At 35.4% G+C, this 17,820-nt stretch overlaps 1 protein-coding gene across 1 annotated transcript; it reads left to right on the forward strand.

Moving 5' to 3' along the window:
• The first annotated feature begins 15,960 nt into the window (after window positions 1–15,960).
• LOC143555543 (uncharacterized) lies at window positions 15,961–17,121 on the forward strand. Its single transcript, XM_077045077.1, has 2 exons — window positions 15,961–16,338; window positions 16,537–17,121. Exons 1-2 carry the CDS (start codon window positions 15,961–15,963, stop codon window positions 17,119–17,121), a joined length of 963 nt encoding a protein of 320 aa, XP_076901192.1.
• The last annotated feature ends 699 nt before the right edge of the window (window positions 17,122–17,820 follow it).

Here is a 17,820-nt window from a genome sequence, read left to right on the forward strand (position 1 = left end):
CAACAGATTCATCATATGAAACCATTGAGCGTGAGGATCCATGAGATAGAAATTAGGATGTATTGGTTGCATAGGACCCTGAGGACGACTGAATGTCATAAAGGAATGCTCAGGCCTCGGCAACGGTATAGGTGTAACAGGAGTAACAGGTGTAATTGGCTGCGGTGTAGGCATCTGTGCCAATACATTATGTAATATATCTCCAAACTGAATATCAGGCCTCATAGTAGTAAGAGTTGGAGGCATTGGAGACGTAGGCATTTGCACAGGTGTTGGAGAACGAGGAAAATCTGATATAATATTAGGAGTAGGAGATCGTGGAATTTGTGCACCTGGAACTGGAGAAGCAGTAGAAGATATAATAGGAGTAGAAACAGCAGTAGAAGGTACAAAAGGCTGGCTTGGAATCTCAATTCCCGAACCCCTTCTAACTCTTTGTTTCTTGACTTTCTCCCCTTCTTTTGTCATCGGTTCTTTACCTTTACGCTTACGCTTCTGTTCATAACTTAACTCAGCTTGTGGTCCTGGACCACCATCACCACCATCATCTCCACCGTAATTACCATCACCATCTTCACGTTCCAAATCGGAATCATCATGAATCCAACGATCATTAGATGGCGCGACATAATCAACATCTGCTAAATGACAAATCAAACGTTTATACCTTGGGCGATCTTCCAAACTCTGACCTCTATAAGATCTCAACCGTTTCATAGTTTCTTCGTTCATATGTTCTAGCTTCATAACATCAGCTTGATCTTTCTCCAAGTCTAGCACCAAGTCGTTGATCATCATTTGCAGAAAATGAGGATACATTAAGAATTTGTGTCTGCTGGTGATATTCTCTTTCAAATGATAGTAAACCAATTCAGAGAAATTGAATGGTTTATTCAGAACTAGGGCCACGAAAGCAGATTGTAACATCACCCTACACTCGTCGAAACCTCATTTCCGACCACTCAGGCAATGTATAAGAACATGAAGCAGATACTTGTATTGTTCACACAAGTTCACTTTGTTGTACATTGATTTGCCCAAATCACCATTATACTTTACACGACCGAATAATCCTCTTATCAACACTCGATCGAACTCACACCTATCATCAATAGTATCATGAAAACCCAGTGAGTCTTGAATAACTCCAACATCTATCACAACCCGCTTATCCTGAACAACTGCTTCAATCTGATTTTCTGCTTCATTAAAGCTGGCAGTATTCCAGAATTCCCTAATAATCTTCTGATATACAACTGTTCGGGTAGAGATGGCCTTGTAGATTCTCGAGCGGATGAGAAAACGAATCATACCCCCAAAGATAGGAGTATCTTCAAAATTCGGCTCTACAAATGCACATATGTTGTGGCTCTTATTCCAAGACAGTGCCATATCTGTTGAAGAACAACCATACATTAGTAAAATATTCCAAAATAATCAGCATATTAACGAATGACTATCACATTCGCTAAAAACTTTAAACGAATGTGACATTCGTTATACATTAAAAGAGACATTCGTTAATCATTAACCTATTCGTTACAAGTAACGAATCAAGTTTAACGAATAACTCAGATTCAACTATCCATTCGTTACATTAACGAATCAGATAGTTATTCGTTAATCCATTTAACGAATCATAATACATTCGTTATAAAGATAACAACTCAGACTCAATTATCAATTTGACTAACCCAGGAGTCAAATTATAATCAATTTTGACTAATAAAAGTCAAAACCGACGATATTCATCGATTAATCTTCTTGATTTCCAAACATTTTAACAATGAATCAGACCACACATGTTCGGAAATCAGTTGTAAGTACTTAAAACAATGATTTTTGGTCTAATGTTGATTCATTTAAGAATTTCAATAACATTCAATTCATCTTTGAATATTCATAGTTTTACTATAGCAATTAACACTCAAACACCGATGAAATTCCATGAGAATGGTATGGTTATTATCGCCATTACCTGTTGAAGACAAATAGATCAATCAATGAATCTAATATGCAAGCAATGGATTCTGATAAAATTTTGGCAGAGTTTTGTTTGGAAATGGCAATGGAATAGGAAATAGGTGAATGAACCGTCATTCGACTAACCTAGGGATTATATCCAATAATTTCACATGAATCGAGGTCATTCGTTCAAAATTTGAACTAACGAATGGCCTCATTCGTTAACTTTTGAATCTCATTCGTTAAAAATTTTAACGAATCTTCTCTCATTCGTTAAATTGTTAACAAATAACTAAGTCATTCGTTAACCTTTAACGAATAATACATTAACCATTCTTATTCGTTAAGTGTTTAAACGAATGTCTTCCATTCGTTATGCACAACGGAAGCGAATGTCTTTATAATGAATGAGAAACTCATTCGTTATGTTTAAATAACGAAAGGCTTTACATACGTTAAACATGTTAACGAATCACCAAGTTCCTTAGCGAATGAGACAAGATTCTCATTTTAAGGAATTAAATAATCAATTAAATCCAAGTTATGTTTTAATTGCATACATTAAAAATGCCTGATCACCATGGATCGGTAATACTTAACTTAAACAGATTTTTACATTAAATTCATCAATTGTTATCAATTGAAAATACGTTAAGCTCAATTTAACTTAAACTTTTGTTCCAGGGTTTAACTCTTTTTCCTTTTCTCAATGATTAATTCGCTAGCTTGGCAAATCGAAACTATAGCAGAAGAATATAAAATCTTTTTGTATATTTTGAAAATTTTCAAGTAGCAAAGAACTAAACACAGAAAATGAAAAACAATACATATTTTTATGAGTTGAGCAGGGAATCATATTAACTAATAACATCCTAGACTACACTTCAATTTTGACATTATTATGCACGTAACCCAAAGATGATTGCAGATATAATTGTCCAATTTAAACTTTAGACAGATCCGTCCGTAACTTTACGATACATTTTAAAGTTCAATTAAGCACAAATCATATGTGAAACCCACCTGCCAGACACAGTTTCATATCTCTTATACATTGAATTTCACATGTACGTTTTTCTTCTTTGAATTGATTAGTTGTGACTCATACAAAAATAACAAAAAGAAAATAAAACAGAAAGTTAAAATTTTCCCTTAAGATTGGTATTACTACACGCAGATAAGGTTCCATTTTAACAAAAATAAAAGGATAAAATAAGCAGAAGTTGCATAAAATCTTAACTCTCTATTCGGATAATTCCGTATTATTGCGCGGAGAAAGTCTAAGATTATATACGAAACACCAAGAAAATAAAGCAGAATATCCAAATCTTAACCCTCAGGTCGGATAATCTTATCGCGCAGGAGAGAATCCAAGATTTGAATAAAAATAAAGAAAAAATAAAGTTGAATTTCTTTGCAAAATTAAAAATAAAGCAGAATTTTCTTCAAAAATGAATGTATGCACACACAGCAATCTTTAAAGCTTTTTGATACTTAATACAGATATTAACTATGCATCAAGATGTAACACCACTAGATTTGGCAAGCATTTAGGTTTATATCTTTTCAGCACTTATGCGATCTGTTAAGCCTATCATACACATCATACAATTGATCTTACGGCACTTTTTAGTCTACTTTATTCATGTGTTAGGTCCGCTAAGTCAATGTACTATCATTTTCCCTTTTTGCTTCAAAACTCAATTTTGAGGAGCATTTTTCAATGTTTTTGGATTTTTCAATATTTGAATGTTTTTGGATTTTATAGAATTTTTCTGTACAAACGAAACCACACTATTTTTGTATTTTTCTATTTTCTCCCCCTAAAAACAATAAAAAATGAAATGAAATAACAAACAAAACAAAAAAAAATGATCTAACCAAGCTTTTGAATTTCTGTGAAAGATTTTAAACCATTTATACCAAGCAAGTATTTAAAACGCATTTTGTCAAAAGCTTTAGTATAAAGGTCAGCCTTTTGAAAATCCGTATGAATTTTATCAATTGATATTAATTTCTTTTCATAACAATCATGAATAAAGTGATAACGGATTTCAATATGTTTTGTTTTTGAATGTTGAACCGGATTTTTGGTGATAGAAATTTCAGCAGAATTATCAATAAAAATAGGAGTAGTAAGAAACTTCAAACCGTAATCCCGCAAATGTTGCTGGATCCAGAGAACCTGTGAACAGCAACTCGAGGCTGCCACATACTCCGCTTCGGCTATTGAAGTTGAGACCGTTGTCTGCTTCTTACACTGCCAGGAAACAAGCGGGTTTCCTAAGAATTGACATCCCGCCGTTGTCGATTTGAAATTGATCTTGCAACCTCCATAGTCCGAGTCAGTAAAGGCGGTGAGATCAAAGTTGTCGTCTTTGGGGTACCATAACCCGATGTCTGGAGTTCCCCGCAGATAATGTAAGATACGCCATACTACTGCCAGGTGAGTCACTCGTGGACTCGATTGATACCTAGCACACAAACAGACAGCAAACATAATGTCTGGTCGAGAAGCAGTCAAATACAAGAATGATCCAATCATAGCTCGATATAGGGTCGGATCTACGGTATCCTCCAATTCATCCGGTGATAAATTGTGACCCACGGGAAGAGGAGTAGAGGGAATTTTGCCATCGAATATCTTGAATCGTCTCAAGACATCGTTCACATATTTTGTCTGATGGATAAAGATCCCGGCGTCAGACTGGTGAACTTGCAAACCCAGTAAGAAACTCATTTCTCCCATCGAACTCATCTCGAATTTTGTCTGCATTGTTGTCTCGAAGTCTTTGCATAAACTATCGTTTGTCGAACCAAAAATAATATCATCCACGTAAATTTGGACGAGGAGCAGATCATCACCCATATTTTTGTAAAATAACGTACAATCCACAGTTCCCCTCGTGAATCCACTTTCAATCAGATGGTCAGTCAACGTGCTGTACCAGGCTCTCGGGGCCTGATGGAAACCATACAGAGCTTTGTTTAAATGGTAAACACGTTCAGGAAAGTCTGGATCCTCGAAGCTTGGAGGCTGTTTCACGTACACTTCTTCATGAATTGCTCCGTTCAAAAATGCCGATTTTACATCCATTTGATAAATTTTGAAGATTTTGTAGGCTACATAGGCAAGAAATATTTGTATAGCCTCTAGACGTGCCACCGGAGCATACACTTCTGTATAATCTATGCCTTCCTGTTGATTGTAACCAAGAACGACCAAATGCGCCTTATTTCGCACGATAACCCCACGATCATCCTTCTTGCACTTAAAAACCCATTTTGTAGGAATCACCTTTTTAACGCGATCGGGTTTGTCGATTAAGTCCCATACACCCAGTCTAACAAACTGTTGCAGCTCCTCCTGCATAGCTTCAACCCATGATGGTTCCGTGAGTGCCATTGCGACATTTGTTGGTTCTATCTGTGATAAAAAGCAGGTGTATTGTGCAATACTAAGGATACCCGAAGAGTGCAAATCCGCATAAGCACAAACAATCGAATCCTCAGTAGGAGATACATTATGATCAGATTGATCATCACATATGTTAGCCAATTGGTGCCTTGTGCGAACCCCGTCGTTCACATCACCAATTATCTGATCCTGTGGATGTTGCGAATGAATCCGTAAAATAGGATTCGCAGGAACAGATACATGATCACCCAAATTGGTGATATTCTCCTCCGCAGTGTCTAAAGAGACAAATGATGAATCATCACTGATTAGAATAGGCTCGGTAGTCTATTGAGCTTCATCTACCATTACAGATGATGAATCAACAAACTCAGCATCATCGGAAAATTCAGAAACATCGTTTGACGTTTCAGATACATTAGGAGAGTTACTTTCATCAACCGAGGAAAACCATGGACTTGGAAGACATTGATCCTCCAAATACGATCTAACGAGATCTTCAGGTATATCAGTAACTGTTGATGTAAATGAATTAAATAATCGTTCGTAATCGAACATCCAATCGGGTCCTGTACCAGTTGGTGGAGTGGTATAACTTTGACAATAAACGTGATACCGTTCCTCTACACAACCAGAAGAAAGATTGAAAATCTGTTTCTTCGGAGAATTATAACCCAAGAAATAACCCTCAAAAGCTTTCTCATCGAACTTTCCAACATCTTTCTTCAACACAGTACATGGACACCCAAATGGTTCCAAATACTTTAAGTTCGGTTTACAATTATGTAGAAGCTCATAACTAGTCTTCTTTAGCTTCTTTACCGTTAGTACGCGATTCAATGTGTAGCAAGCAGTATTCACAGCTTCGTTCCAGAATTGAACAGGTAGCTTTGAATCAGCCAGCATTGTATGTGCAGCTTCAATCAACGTACGATTCTTTCGCTCAGACACACCATTCTGTTGAGGAACATAAGGTGCACTGAATTCCCGATGAATTCCTTTCTGAATACAAAAGAAATCCAATACATTATTTCTGAACTCAGTTCCATTGTCACTACGAATTCGTCTTTCTTTCAGGTTGTAAAGTGATTCGATCTTTGTAATAAGGTTTTGAATCAGCACAGGAGTTTGATCTTTCGATCCCATAAATAACACCCACGAGTAACGAGAGAAATCATCCGTCACAACCAAACAATAAAAATCTCCTGCAATGCTAGCACGGTTCACTGGACCAAAGAGATCCATATGAAGTCGTTCCAGAGGAGTAACGATATCATTTAGTGATTTGGTCGGGTGAGATTTCTTCTTTTGTTTCCCCTTCTTGCATGCGATGCAATGATCATTAAATTTAAAGTTCTTGAGGGACACACCATTCACTAAATCATTTGTCATCAAAAAGTTCATTTTTCTTAAGTGAATGTGTCCCATGCGTCTATGCCAAAGAATATAGTCTTTCTCTATTGCTTTAGACACGAAGCAAGTAGATGAGGGCGAAACTTTGACATCGTAACTCATGTCAAGTATATAAATATCATTTGATCGAGGTGATCGCATGACAACCATGTCTTCTGGAATTTTGAATCCTGGTTGAAGAATAACACACTCCTTGTCAGTAAAAATGGTGGTAAACTTCTTATCGCAAATCTATGAAACACTTAACAGATTGTGATCCACCTTTTCACAATAATTAACATTTTCAAACGTAATTCTACCGTTTGAAACTTCTCCTTCTTTTGTAATCATTCCTCCTTGATTACTAGCAAACGCCACATAACCCCCTTGAATATCTTTAATGTTGTGCAGAAGGTCTATGTTACCGGTTATATGCCGAGAACATCCGCTATTCAATATCCATTTTTGAGTTGATACGGACCTAGATGTACCCTGCACAATCAAGTAAAATGATTAGTTCAAGAAGGCAGCCCAAGCCTCAGTCTTGGGCTCACCCTTTGAAACCTTTGGACAACTTAATAAATTAACACACATATTCGGTACTTGAGAATAAGTGGCAGTTCTCTTAGATTTCTTCTTAAGATAACCATCACGGATTCTTCTCGAATATGTGTTTGAACAAATGGGTTGAGCACGGTCAACACATGTGTTCAATACATTAAGTGCATCAATCCGAATAACTTTCCTCGGATTGATGTTTGAATACATTTTCAAAGAATCATCAACTTAATTTTCTTTTATGTTAGAAAAATCATTCGTTTTGCAAGTTGAATAATTTTTGATATTATCTATCTTTGCTTTGCATCGTCTTGAAACGTGACCCGGTTCACCACACTTGAAACATAGTCGAGAGTCTAAACTTCGTTGTGATGATGTACCGGTCAGTTGTGATAACAAAGTTTTCAGATTATCAGATTTAGGTATCTCAAAAGTGACCTTTTTTGATGACTCATGTTTTAAACCCTTCTTCGTTTTGTAAAATTCAAGATTTGTCAAATTCGATGAATTTTCCAAACCTGACGATTTGATGAATTTTATAGGTTTAAAAACATTTGTTTTTTGTTTTTGAACATTACTAGTTTTTGAGTAGTTTCATCTTGAAATACACTTTCAATCAATTCTGGTTTAAGAAGATTCAATGGAACTTCTTTGTCTGATAACACTTTTGAGACACCTTTTAATTTAAATACTTTTCCAATTGAAGTTTTCAGTGGAGGATTAATAAATTGCATTAATTCCTCATCAGATACTGAAAGCTTGTCTGTGGAAGTTACATTAACTTGTTCCTTTGGAATTACTTTAGGGAGCTCATTAGGAACACTTGAATTGTTTAAAGAAACATTTGAAGATTTTACATCATAAACAACTTTTTCAAAATCTCTGGTTCACACAAAATGTGATTATCAATTGGAATGTCCTTATTTTTAACAATCACATCTGTTTCAGTCAACTCCTCAATTGAACCGTCCATTTCATTTTTGGTAAACACCTTTTTGCTTTCAATAATAGCTGGTTCACGAGTCGGTTCATATGTCTCAACATTTTCAGGTTTAACAATAGGCATATTTAAAGAATTTTCTGCCTTAGGAATGCTACTGTAATCCTGATTAAATGGAGGAGGAATTTCGACGTATCCCAAACCTGCTTTTCCATTCTTTTTATGTGAATGATTAACCTCAATTATTTCATTCAACAAGAAAGAAGAATCTCTTAATTTACTAAGTTTATGATTTAATTCCATTTTTTCTTGTTCGAGATTGGAAATGCAAGTTCGAAGATGAAGAATCTCCTTTAAATGTTGATCCACTTCAATAATTTTACAATGGACCTTAGCTTTAAGATCATGATTACTATCTGATAATTTCTGAATTTTCAGATTCGTTTGCTCAAGCAATTTTGTCTTTTGCTTATAGCATTCCTTGATAGTAAAGTAATCATTAGTAAATGTATTGTTTTGAGTTAAAGCTGTTTCAAGTTTGGCTTTTAACACAGCACACTCAGAACAATTTACATTAATTTGAGGTATAGGACATACCTCATCAATCTTAGCCATGCAGGCATAAGATGCAGTTTCTTCAGGAGATGATTCTTGTGAAGATGACAGAGATTGATCACTGTCAGTTTTCGAGTCAGAAGAATCACTACCTTCTAATACATTATCGCTACTTGCATCCTCAAACTTCTCCACAGGCTCAACGATAGCAACGTTTGCCTGGTTTCCCAATAAACGCTGAGACCAATCAATTCCATCATTTACCAATAAAGCTTGAGTAACTGGAGATTTTTCTTGATCACCAGAGCTAGTAGTGTTACTTTTATCTCCTCCAGATGAAGACTTTGTAGAAGAACGGTCAGAATTGCGTGAGCCAGAAAAATATTTCTTCGGCTTGTCACACTCTTTGGAAAAATTACCAAATTCACTGCAATTATAACATTTGACTTTTAATTTATCAAATCCAACCCTTTTGTTCAACGTGGGAAGATCTTTTCCCGTTCTTTGCATAAATCTTTTAACCTTTCGAACAATCATGGCCATGTTCCATTTCAAATCCATAAGCTCAAGATCATCTGGGTTGATTTGATCATAGTCCTCATCTGTGAGATCACTCGTAGCAATCTTACTTCCCACCAGTTGTTCATATGAAGTCATGAACGCACATACAAAAGCGAACTGTTGTTCAGCTTCTTGTAAATTAACCTTGGTAGACTTGAAGTATGAGCATTTGAGTTTCCAGTTGCACCACTCGCCATGAAACAAACATTAGGAGAATTGTTTACGTTAGGACCCTCTTGAGATTGAGCAAAGAAAGCATTAATAGGCACTGAGCTTGTCGCATTGTTTGCCGGTAATGCACCACCATAAAGTAACGGATTCTGAGTTGATGACTGCTGATTTTGATTTTCTTTCAAGGTAGATTGACATTTAAGATCAAATTCCCTTTCTTCGATCTTATTAATGAATTGTACAGCAGTCAGTTCAGGTTTCTGAAAGAAACCGTTTTCTTTAAGCACGAACAAAAAAGTTGAATAATCTGTAGGTAAAACATTCTTTAAAGTATCAATCTTATCTTGTTCAGTTGGCTCAAGATCAACAGATGACATCTCAACAATCAAATGGCTAAAACGGTTGATCATTTCTTCTACAGTTTCATTTTTCATCAGGATAAAATTTCTGAATTGAAATTTCACCAAAGTCTTCTTGCTTTTGAGAGTATTTCCCAAACTTCTCGTTTTCAAGGTAGTAAACAGTGAAGCACAGACTTTGATCGTACTATATTGATGAAAAATATGTTCCAGTAAAGCCATAGTGAGTGTAGAATATGCTTTCGTTTCACTTTCAAAGTCCTTCAACTCATGTGTCTCATAATCCTTAAAAGGTTTCAGAGTCCAACTTGTATTGTCATTACCGATCAGTGGTGCAGCATAAACATCATCAAGAAAACGAACACTGCTAGGATGCACGGATCCCAGATGTGCACGGAATCTTGGTTCCCAACGGGCAAAGTCCGATAGTTTCAACAGCTTGGGACACTTATTGTGACTGCCAATCTCGTTATCCATTGTCAGCATCTGTTGCAATAAGACATTCTATGATGCTAACGCATAATAAGATGAATTCTGAGCAGCCATGATAAACTTCAGGGATTAAAATTGTCAAACTTTCAAAGATTATTCGTTTACTGTTCACACGAATGAACCAGTAACGAATGAGATATTCGTTAATACTTTAACGAATGGAAGATTCGTTAAAAAATTGATTACTTTAACGAATGGGATATTCGTTAACAAATTTATCTAACGAATCAAGCTTAACAAATAAGCTTAAACGAATCAGGCTTTAACGACTAAGCTTGAACGAATCAGACTTTAACGAATAAGATTGAACGAATAAGGTTAGGTCTTCACGAATAAGATTGAACGAATGAGATTGAAGTTATAGAGAATGAGTGGTTAGGACTTAGCGAATGAGTGTAAACAGTGTAACGAATCAGGCTTCATCCTAATGAATAAGACTTCATCTTAACGAATCAGTCTTCAACGATTCAAACTTCCAACTCGTCCGAATTTTACTGAAACTACTTAAAACTTCTATCAAAACAATCCAAAACCAAATCCGAACCTTAATTGCCTAGTCCGAACTCACAAACACAAAAAAAACTAGTTCAAATCCTCATTAAAAATATTCTCTGTTTCTACCATTATCAGTTTACCTTAAAACTCAAACAGTTCATCATGAAACCGAATCAATTGAATACGATTAACACTCGATTATGTATCGTAGATCAGATTCAAGGCTCTGATACCACTTGAAAGAACCTTTAACACGGATCTAGATCTTGATAACAACGATACACATGCTGATTGATATACGATTAGGCTGGATTACGTTATGGAGATGACAGAGTAACGAGAGAGAATGAACTGAAAATTTGGAAACTTGAAAAACTTTCATTAATGAATAATTTAAAGAATATATATAGGGGATGACCACATTCGTTAACTTAACAGTTAACGAATGTGTCATTCGTTACATTAAACCATACGAATGAACTCCTCATTCGTTAATACTTTAACCTATAACGAATAGCCCTCATTCGTTATCTCATTCGTTAAACAGGGTTAACGAATGAGCTTACAATTAGATGAATGTGTTACATTCGTTACTGTTTAACGAATGTAACATTACATTAGAGCGAATGGCCCATTTAGCCATATTTACATTAAGACCCCTATACTTTATACTAAATACATTAATGCCCTGATAAAGATTGAGACGTACAAAATGTGTACCAACATAGATTAAGAAAGTCGGCTCATTTCATACCAATGAAGGAAACTTTCAAAATGGAGCAATTAGCTAAGTTATATGTAGACAAAGTTGTCTCATTACATGGAGTTCCATTATCCATTGTATCTGATCGGGATAGCCGTTTTACTTCTCATTTTTGGAAAAGTTTCCAAATAGCCATGGGAACAAGGTTAAACTTGAGCACAACATACCATCCATAGACTGACGATCAAAGTGAAAGGACCATACAAACATTGGAAGACATGCTAAGAGCTTGTGTGATAGATTTTGGTGGAAATTGGGATGACCACTTACCACTGATAGAATTTCCTACAATAAAAGTTATCATACAAGTATTAATGCTGCCCCATTTGAAGCACTTTATGGACGAAAATCCAGAACACCAGTGTGTTAGGTAGAAATAGGAGGAAAACAATTATCAGGTCCTGAAATCATACAAGAAACTATTGACAAGATAATTCAAGTCAAGGAAAGATTAAAGACCGCACGAGATCGTCTGAAGAGCTATGCATATCATAGACGCAAACCATTAGAATTCCAAGTTGGAGATAAAGTGCTACTGAAGGTATCTCCATGGAAAGGAGTAGTCCGATTTGGTAAGAAAGGAAAGTTAAGTCCAAGGTTTGTTGGACCATTTCAAATTATTAAACGAGTTGGACCAGTAGCCTATTAGCTAGAATTACCCGAAGAAATGACAAGTATACATGATGTATTTCATGTAAGCAACTTAAGGAAATGTTTAGCTGATGAATCATTAAAAGTACCCCTTCAAGATATAAAGGTAAATGAAAAATTGAAATTCGTTGAGAAACCACTACAAATTGAAGATAGAAAGGTCAAGAATCTCAAGCATAAAAGAATAGTTCTGGTCAAAGTATGGGATTCAAGACGTGGACCAGAATATACTTGGGAATTGGAATCAGAAATGAAACGGAAGTACCCACACCTATTCCAATAGATCTCAAGGACGAGGTTCAAAATAAGGAGGGGAGACTACAACAAGCCATAAAATAATCCAAAAGAAATAGAATAATCAAAAAGAAGAAGTGAAGAAATAAAACAAAGGAAGAATGGAGAATGTAAAGGAAGTAAAAATTCCATCCCACATTGGTGGAGGAAAGAAAATGGAAGGCTTCTATCATGGTATAAATAGAATTTTCAAAACTTGTTCCATTTCGCTAGATTAAAAAACTTGTAAGATCTTTATAAGGAAGAAACTTTGCATGATAATATTCTTATGTGTCAAATCACACCCAGTAGTCCTAGCGGAGGGTGCTAAGCACCCGATGCGCACGAACACGGGCTCAGGCTTGGGCAAAGTGCGATGGGCGCAATGTGGCGCTTTGATGGCGCATTTTGCACTTCGCATCGTCACGGGCCGCCTTAGTATTTTTGTTCCTTCGCTCGACGCGAAGGAGCAGGCTTAAGATTCTTTGCGCGACGCAAAGTTGCAACGTGAAAGTTACGCAACGGTGACACGTTACCTGACACGTGTCGTGTCACGTGGCATAGATAGGGCTGACTCGACAACCCTACTTCAACTTCGCGCGACACGAAGATTTCTTCGCGCGACGCGAAGATGCTCAATTTCAAGTATAAATAGGGAGGAATTCTGAACTTCATAACTCGTTCATTTTCACTATCTCTCTAAATTTCTCATATAGGGCTGATATTATACCCGAGTAGTTGTAACGGTACCTCTCCGATCGAAAGAAACTCATACTCGAATCCAAAAGCTCTACCTCAACAAGGTATGACATTGTGTCATCGTGTAAAGTTTCATGTCTCGTGATTATCGTTATAATTTTGGGTTTATACTAATATAGATATACTACATTGTGCTTAATTTATGTGCTTAAAACCAGAAGGCTTGTTAAACATAAACTTGCAAGGTGAGACATTCGAATTTTTGCACAACTCACATTTGCATGAGATAAATGATTTTCCAAAACTGTCATGATGCTTTGCTAAAAACCATAAAACTCGTGATAGATAGTCTAAATATTTTCAAAGGAATTTAAATACATTACAGTGATTAAGTCTCTGTAGACTTACGGGATGGTTACTACTGGTATTGTGGGGTTTTGTATACAAGGCTTTCCTACTAGGCTATTACACGTTACTTACTGGACAAGTGTTAGCCAATAAGTAATATGACCACAGTCACAGATACGGTCGAGTGACAAGTACATTTTGGTAATTTGCAAGCAGACAGATATAAAAACATCTTAATGCTGTAACTGTAGAATGTGTCATTTATAAATGAATGTACTAACCAGTATTTCCTGCTGATCAAATATTTTTAAACATGTTTCAGGTGACTTGTTAGAGACAAAGGAATGATGCATGCGGGCTTCCAGCTTAAATAAGTGGCTTGTCACCAGAATAAAGAAACGTGCTTTATAAATTAGGTTTTATCCCTATAAAACTTATGTTTGTATAGAAATGGGTTTTTATCCCAGTTTATAAAATAAGAATTATGGTGTTTTTATAACTCTGATCAATTTTTCCTAACTACGGTTCTGATGAAATATTCCGCTGCAAATTATTTTAATAAACACCGATACCACTACTCAACGTTCGCGGCTTCCCTCCCAGGGTATAGGGGTCGGGGGCTGTGACACAATTGGCCAAAAGTGAAAAGGTTTCTTAAGGATACTACCTTAAAGTCGAAGGATAGACCTGATATATTATGCAGACTTTTTAAGCTCAAGCTTGATTCAATGATTAAAGAGTTGAAGGAAAAGTTTTTGTTTGAAAAGGTTCAAGCAGTTAACATCTTTTTATCTTATGACTATTAAATATTAAAAAAATTTACTTATGTATATTTTATATATTTAATGTTTTAATATTAAGATAATATTGTTTAATAGTTTTTTTTCTTTTTTCTTTTTTTTTGCAGTTGTTTACACGATTAATTTCAGAAAAGGGGGCTACCTCACGCGCATATTTGCATGTTTATGCATGCAAAAAGCAAGATTCCTAATCCACAACTGATACATAATTTTATCTTTGCTGAAATTCCAAACAGGAACACTAAACCGGAACTATACAAGCTTGTATCTGATCACATGATTCACGGTCCATGTGGTGAGGCTAACCCTAAATGCACCTGCATGGTTAATAAAAGACGTTCCAAGAATTTTCCAAAAAGATTTCAGAATAAAATAAGTATTGATTCCGAAGGCTTTCCTGTCTGCAAAAGAAGAGATAATGGAGAATATGTTGTCAGATATAAATTTAGATAATAGAAGTGTTGTTCCCTATAACAAGACTCTATTAAAAAAATTTCAAGCCCATCTAAAGTCGAGTTGTGAAATCAAGATGGGTCAATCAAGTATTTGTTTCAATACATTAATAAGGGTCCAGATCGAGTGACAATTTCGCTTGTATAAAATAAAAATTATAATAACCAAGATCCTAATTTGGACGAAATTAAAGCATTTTATGACTGCAGATATGTTTCGGCATGCGAAGCCACATGGAGAATATTTGCATTTGATGTGCATTATAGGCTTCCGTAAATAATGAGGCTTGCTTTTCATTTACCTAGTGAACACCAAGTAATATATGGTGCTAAGAAGATATTGAAGATGTACTTAACAAAACCACTAATGCGTCTTCAATGTTTACTGGTTGGTTTGAGTGTAATAAGAAGTACGAGTCTGCAAGCCATCTCACTTACTCTGAGTTTCCAACAAAGTTTGTATGGAAATAAACCAACGTAAATGGGAATTGCGACAAAGGGGGTTTGCAATAGGTAGAGTTCATGCTATTCCACCCGCGTTCGATGAAGCTTACTACCTAAGAATTCTACTAAATAAGGTTAAAGGTCCTAAATGTTTTAAACACATTCGAACAGTTGATGGAGTTATTTGTGATACTTTTCGAGAGGCACACTATAGAAGAGGCCGTTTAGATGACGACAAAGAGTATATAGAAGCCATTCAAAAAGCAAGTTATACTTCCACCGGTTATTATCTTCGGCATTTATTTGCTATAATGTTGATTGCATATAGTTTATCAAGACCTAATTTTGTTTGGGAAAGCACATGACAAATTTTAGTTGAAAACATTCTATACAAACAACAAAAGGATCAAAATAATCTGGGTACGCTTTAAATAATTTTAATCCATTTTCTTACTGCACAATTATGTATTTTGTAAAAATTTTGTTTATACTTTTTCTAAATATATGATGTTATTTTGTTTTGCAAAGTTAAGTCTTAACGAAGAACAACTAAAGAACCTAGCATTGCTTGAAATTGAAAATTTTTTAGTTTCTAATAACTCAACTCTCAGAAAGTATAAGGAGATGCCTTTTCCAGACAAGGATTCTATTTCTAGAGCAACTAATCCATTGACGGTTGAAGAACTTTCTTATGATACCGAAACCATGTCTAACGAATTTAATAATCTTTTTAATTCGTTAACAAATGAACAGCAAGGTGTTTTTAATGAAATAATGAATTTATTGGTTGCTAAAAGAGGTGGTGTATTTTTTGTTTATGGCTATGGTGGTACGGGCAAAACGTATTTATGGAAAGCCGTATCTGCTTCTATAAGGTCTAATGGAGAAGTTGTATTGAACGTTGCTTCAAGCGAAATCGCTTCTTTGTTATTGGAGGGTGGTAGAACAGCCCACTCAAGATTTCTCATTCCGATTAATCTAACTGAAGATTCTCAATGTCCGGTATTATTTATCATACGCTATATCTCATCATGCAAATCTTATTCACACCTTTTGTTTTTTCCTTTGAGTTAACAAAAATGTCCATTTAGAAATATTATAAGTATATTTTGTTCTTAATATTCAATTTCATATGTTTGAATTTCAATTTTAATATACATTCGTTGCATTAAACATGTTTTTATTTGTTTTCCTAATTAGGTTAAGGGAAATACAGACGTGTATGAATTATTGAAAAAGACAACCTTAATTATTTGGGATGAAGCTCCCATGATTCATAAGCACGCATTTGAAGCATTGGACAGGACGTTAAAAGATGTTATGACAGGTGATCCCGCAAATACTTCAGAAACTTTATTTGGAGGTAGGGTGGTTGTTTTTTGTGGTGATTTCCGACAAATTTTGCCCGTTGTTACAAATGGTACTAGAAGTGAATTTGTAAATGCTTCTATAAATTCTTCGTACATTTGGTCAAAATGTAAATTACTTAAACTTACAAAGAACATGATGCTTACAGTTGGATGTGGATCCTCAAATCTTGAAGAGATCAAAGAGTTTGCGGATTGGCTATCGGATATAGGTGAAGGGAACGTTGGTGGTCCAAATGATGGAGAATCAATTGTTGAGATTCCATATGATCTTCTAATTTTGAATTCATTAGATCCAATTGGTGATTTAATTCAGTTTGTCTATCCTAAAATGTTAGACAAATTCAACAAAGTTACTTACTTTCAAGATCGGGCACTATTGGCACCTTTAAATGAGGTTGCTCAGAGCGTAGGTTAGCACTGTTTCCCGGTGACGAAGTCGAGTATCTAAGTTCAAATAGTTTAGATCAAGCTGAAACTGTTTTTGATAATTTTGACCCGCAATTGTACTCTCCTGATTTTCTAAATGGGATAAAAACGTCTGGAATGCCATATCACAAATTGGTTCTTAAAGTTGGTGTCCCAATTATGCTACTACGGAATATTGATCATAAAAAAGGATTGTGCAACGGTACACGCCTACAAGTCGTTAGTCTCGGTAGAAGTGTAATTGATGCTATAGTTGTTTCTGGTACTCATATCAGATATCGTACCTTGATTAGTCGCATCAGTCAGACGCCATCGGATAAGAAACTTCCTTTTAAGTTAAAAAGAAGACAGTTTCCTATTGCATTTTATTTTGCCATGACCATCAACAAAAGTCAAGGTTAATCATTATCTAGAGTTGGCTATACTTAAAAGATCTAGTTTTTTCACATGGCCAACTTTATGTAGCTTTGTCAAAAGTGAAGAGTAGAGCCGGGTATTAAGTTAGTCATACTTGACAAAGAATCACAGCTTACAAATAAACCAACAAACGTTGTTTACAAGGAGATTTTCGGAAACTTAATGTGATAAAGTTTAAAGCTGGTATGTATTTGTAAGCTTTGTTTTCAATTAATATTACAAAATCTTTTACTAATATGTGTTTTTTATTTTTTTTCAGGTTTAATGATTC

The sequence above is a fragment of the Bidens hawaiensis genome, unplaced genomic scaffold (genome assembly GCF_021521415.1).
Source record: "Bidens hawaiensis isolate Kalapana, Puna unplaced genomic scaffold, B.hawaiensis_p1.1 tig00018141_1, whole genome shotgun sequence".
NCBI lineage: Eukaryota > Viridiplantae > Streptophyta > Magnoliopsida > Asterales > Asteraceae > Bidens > Bidens hawaiensis.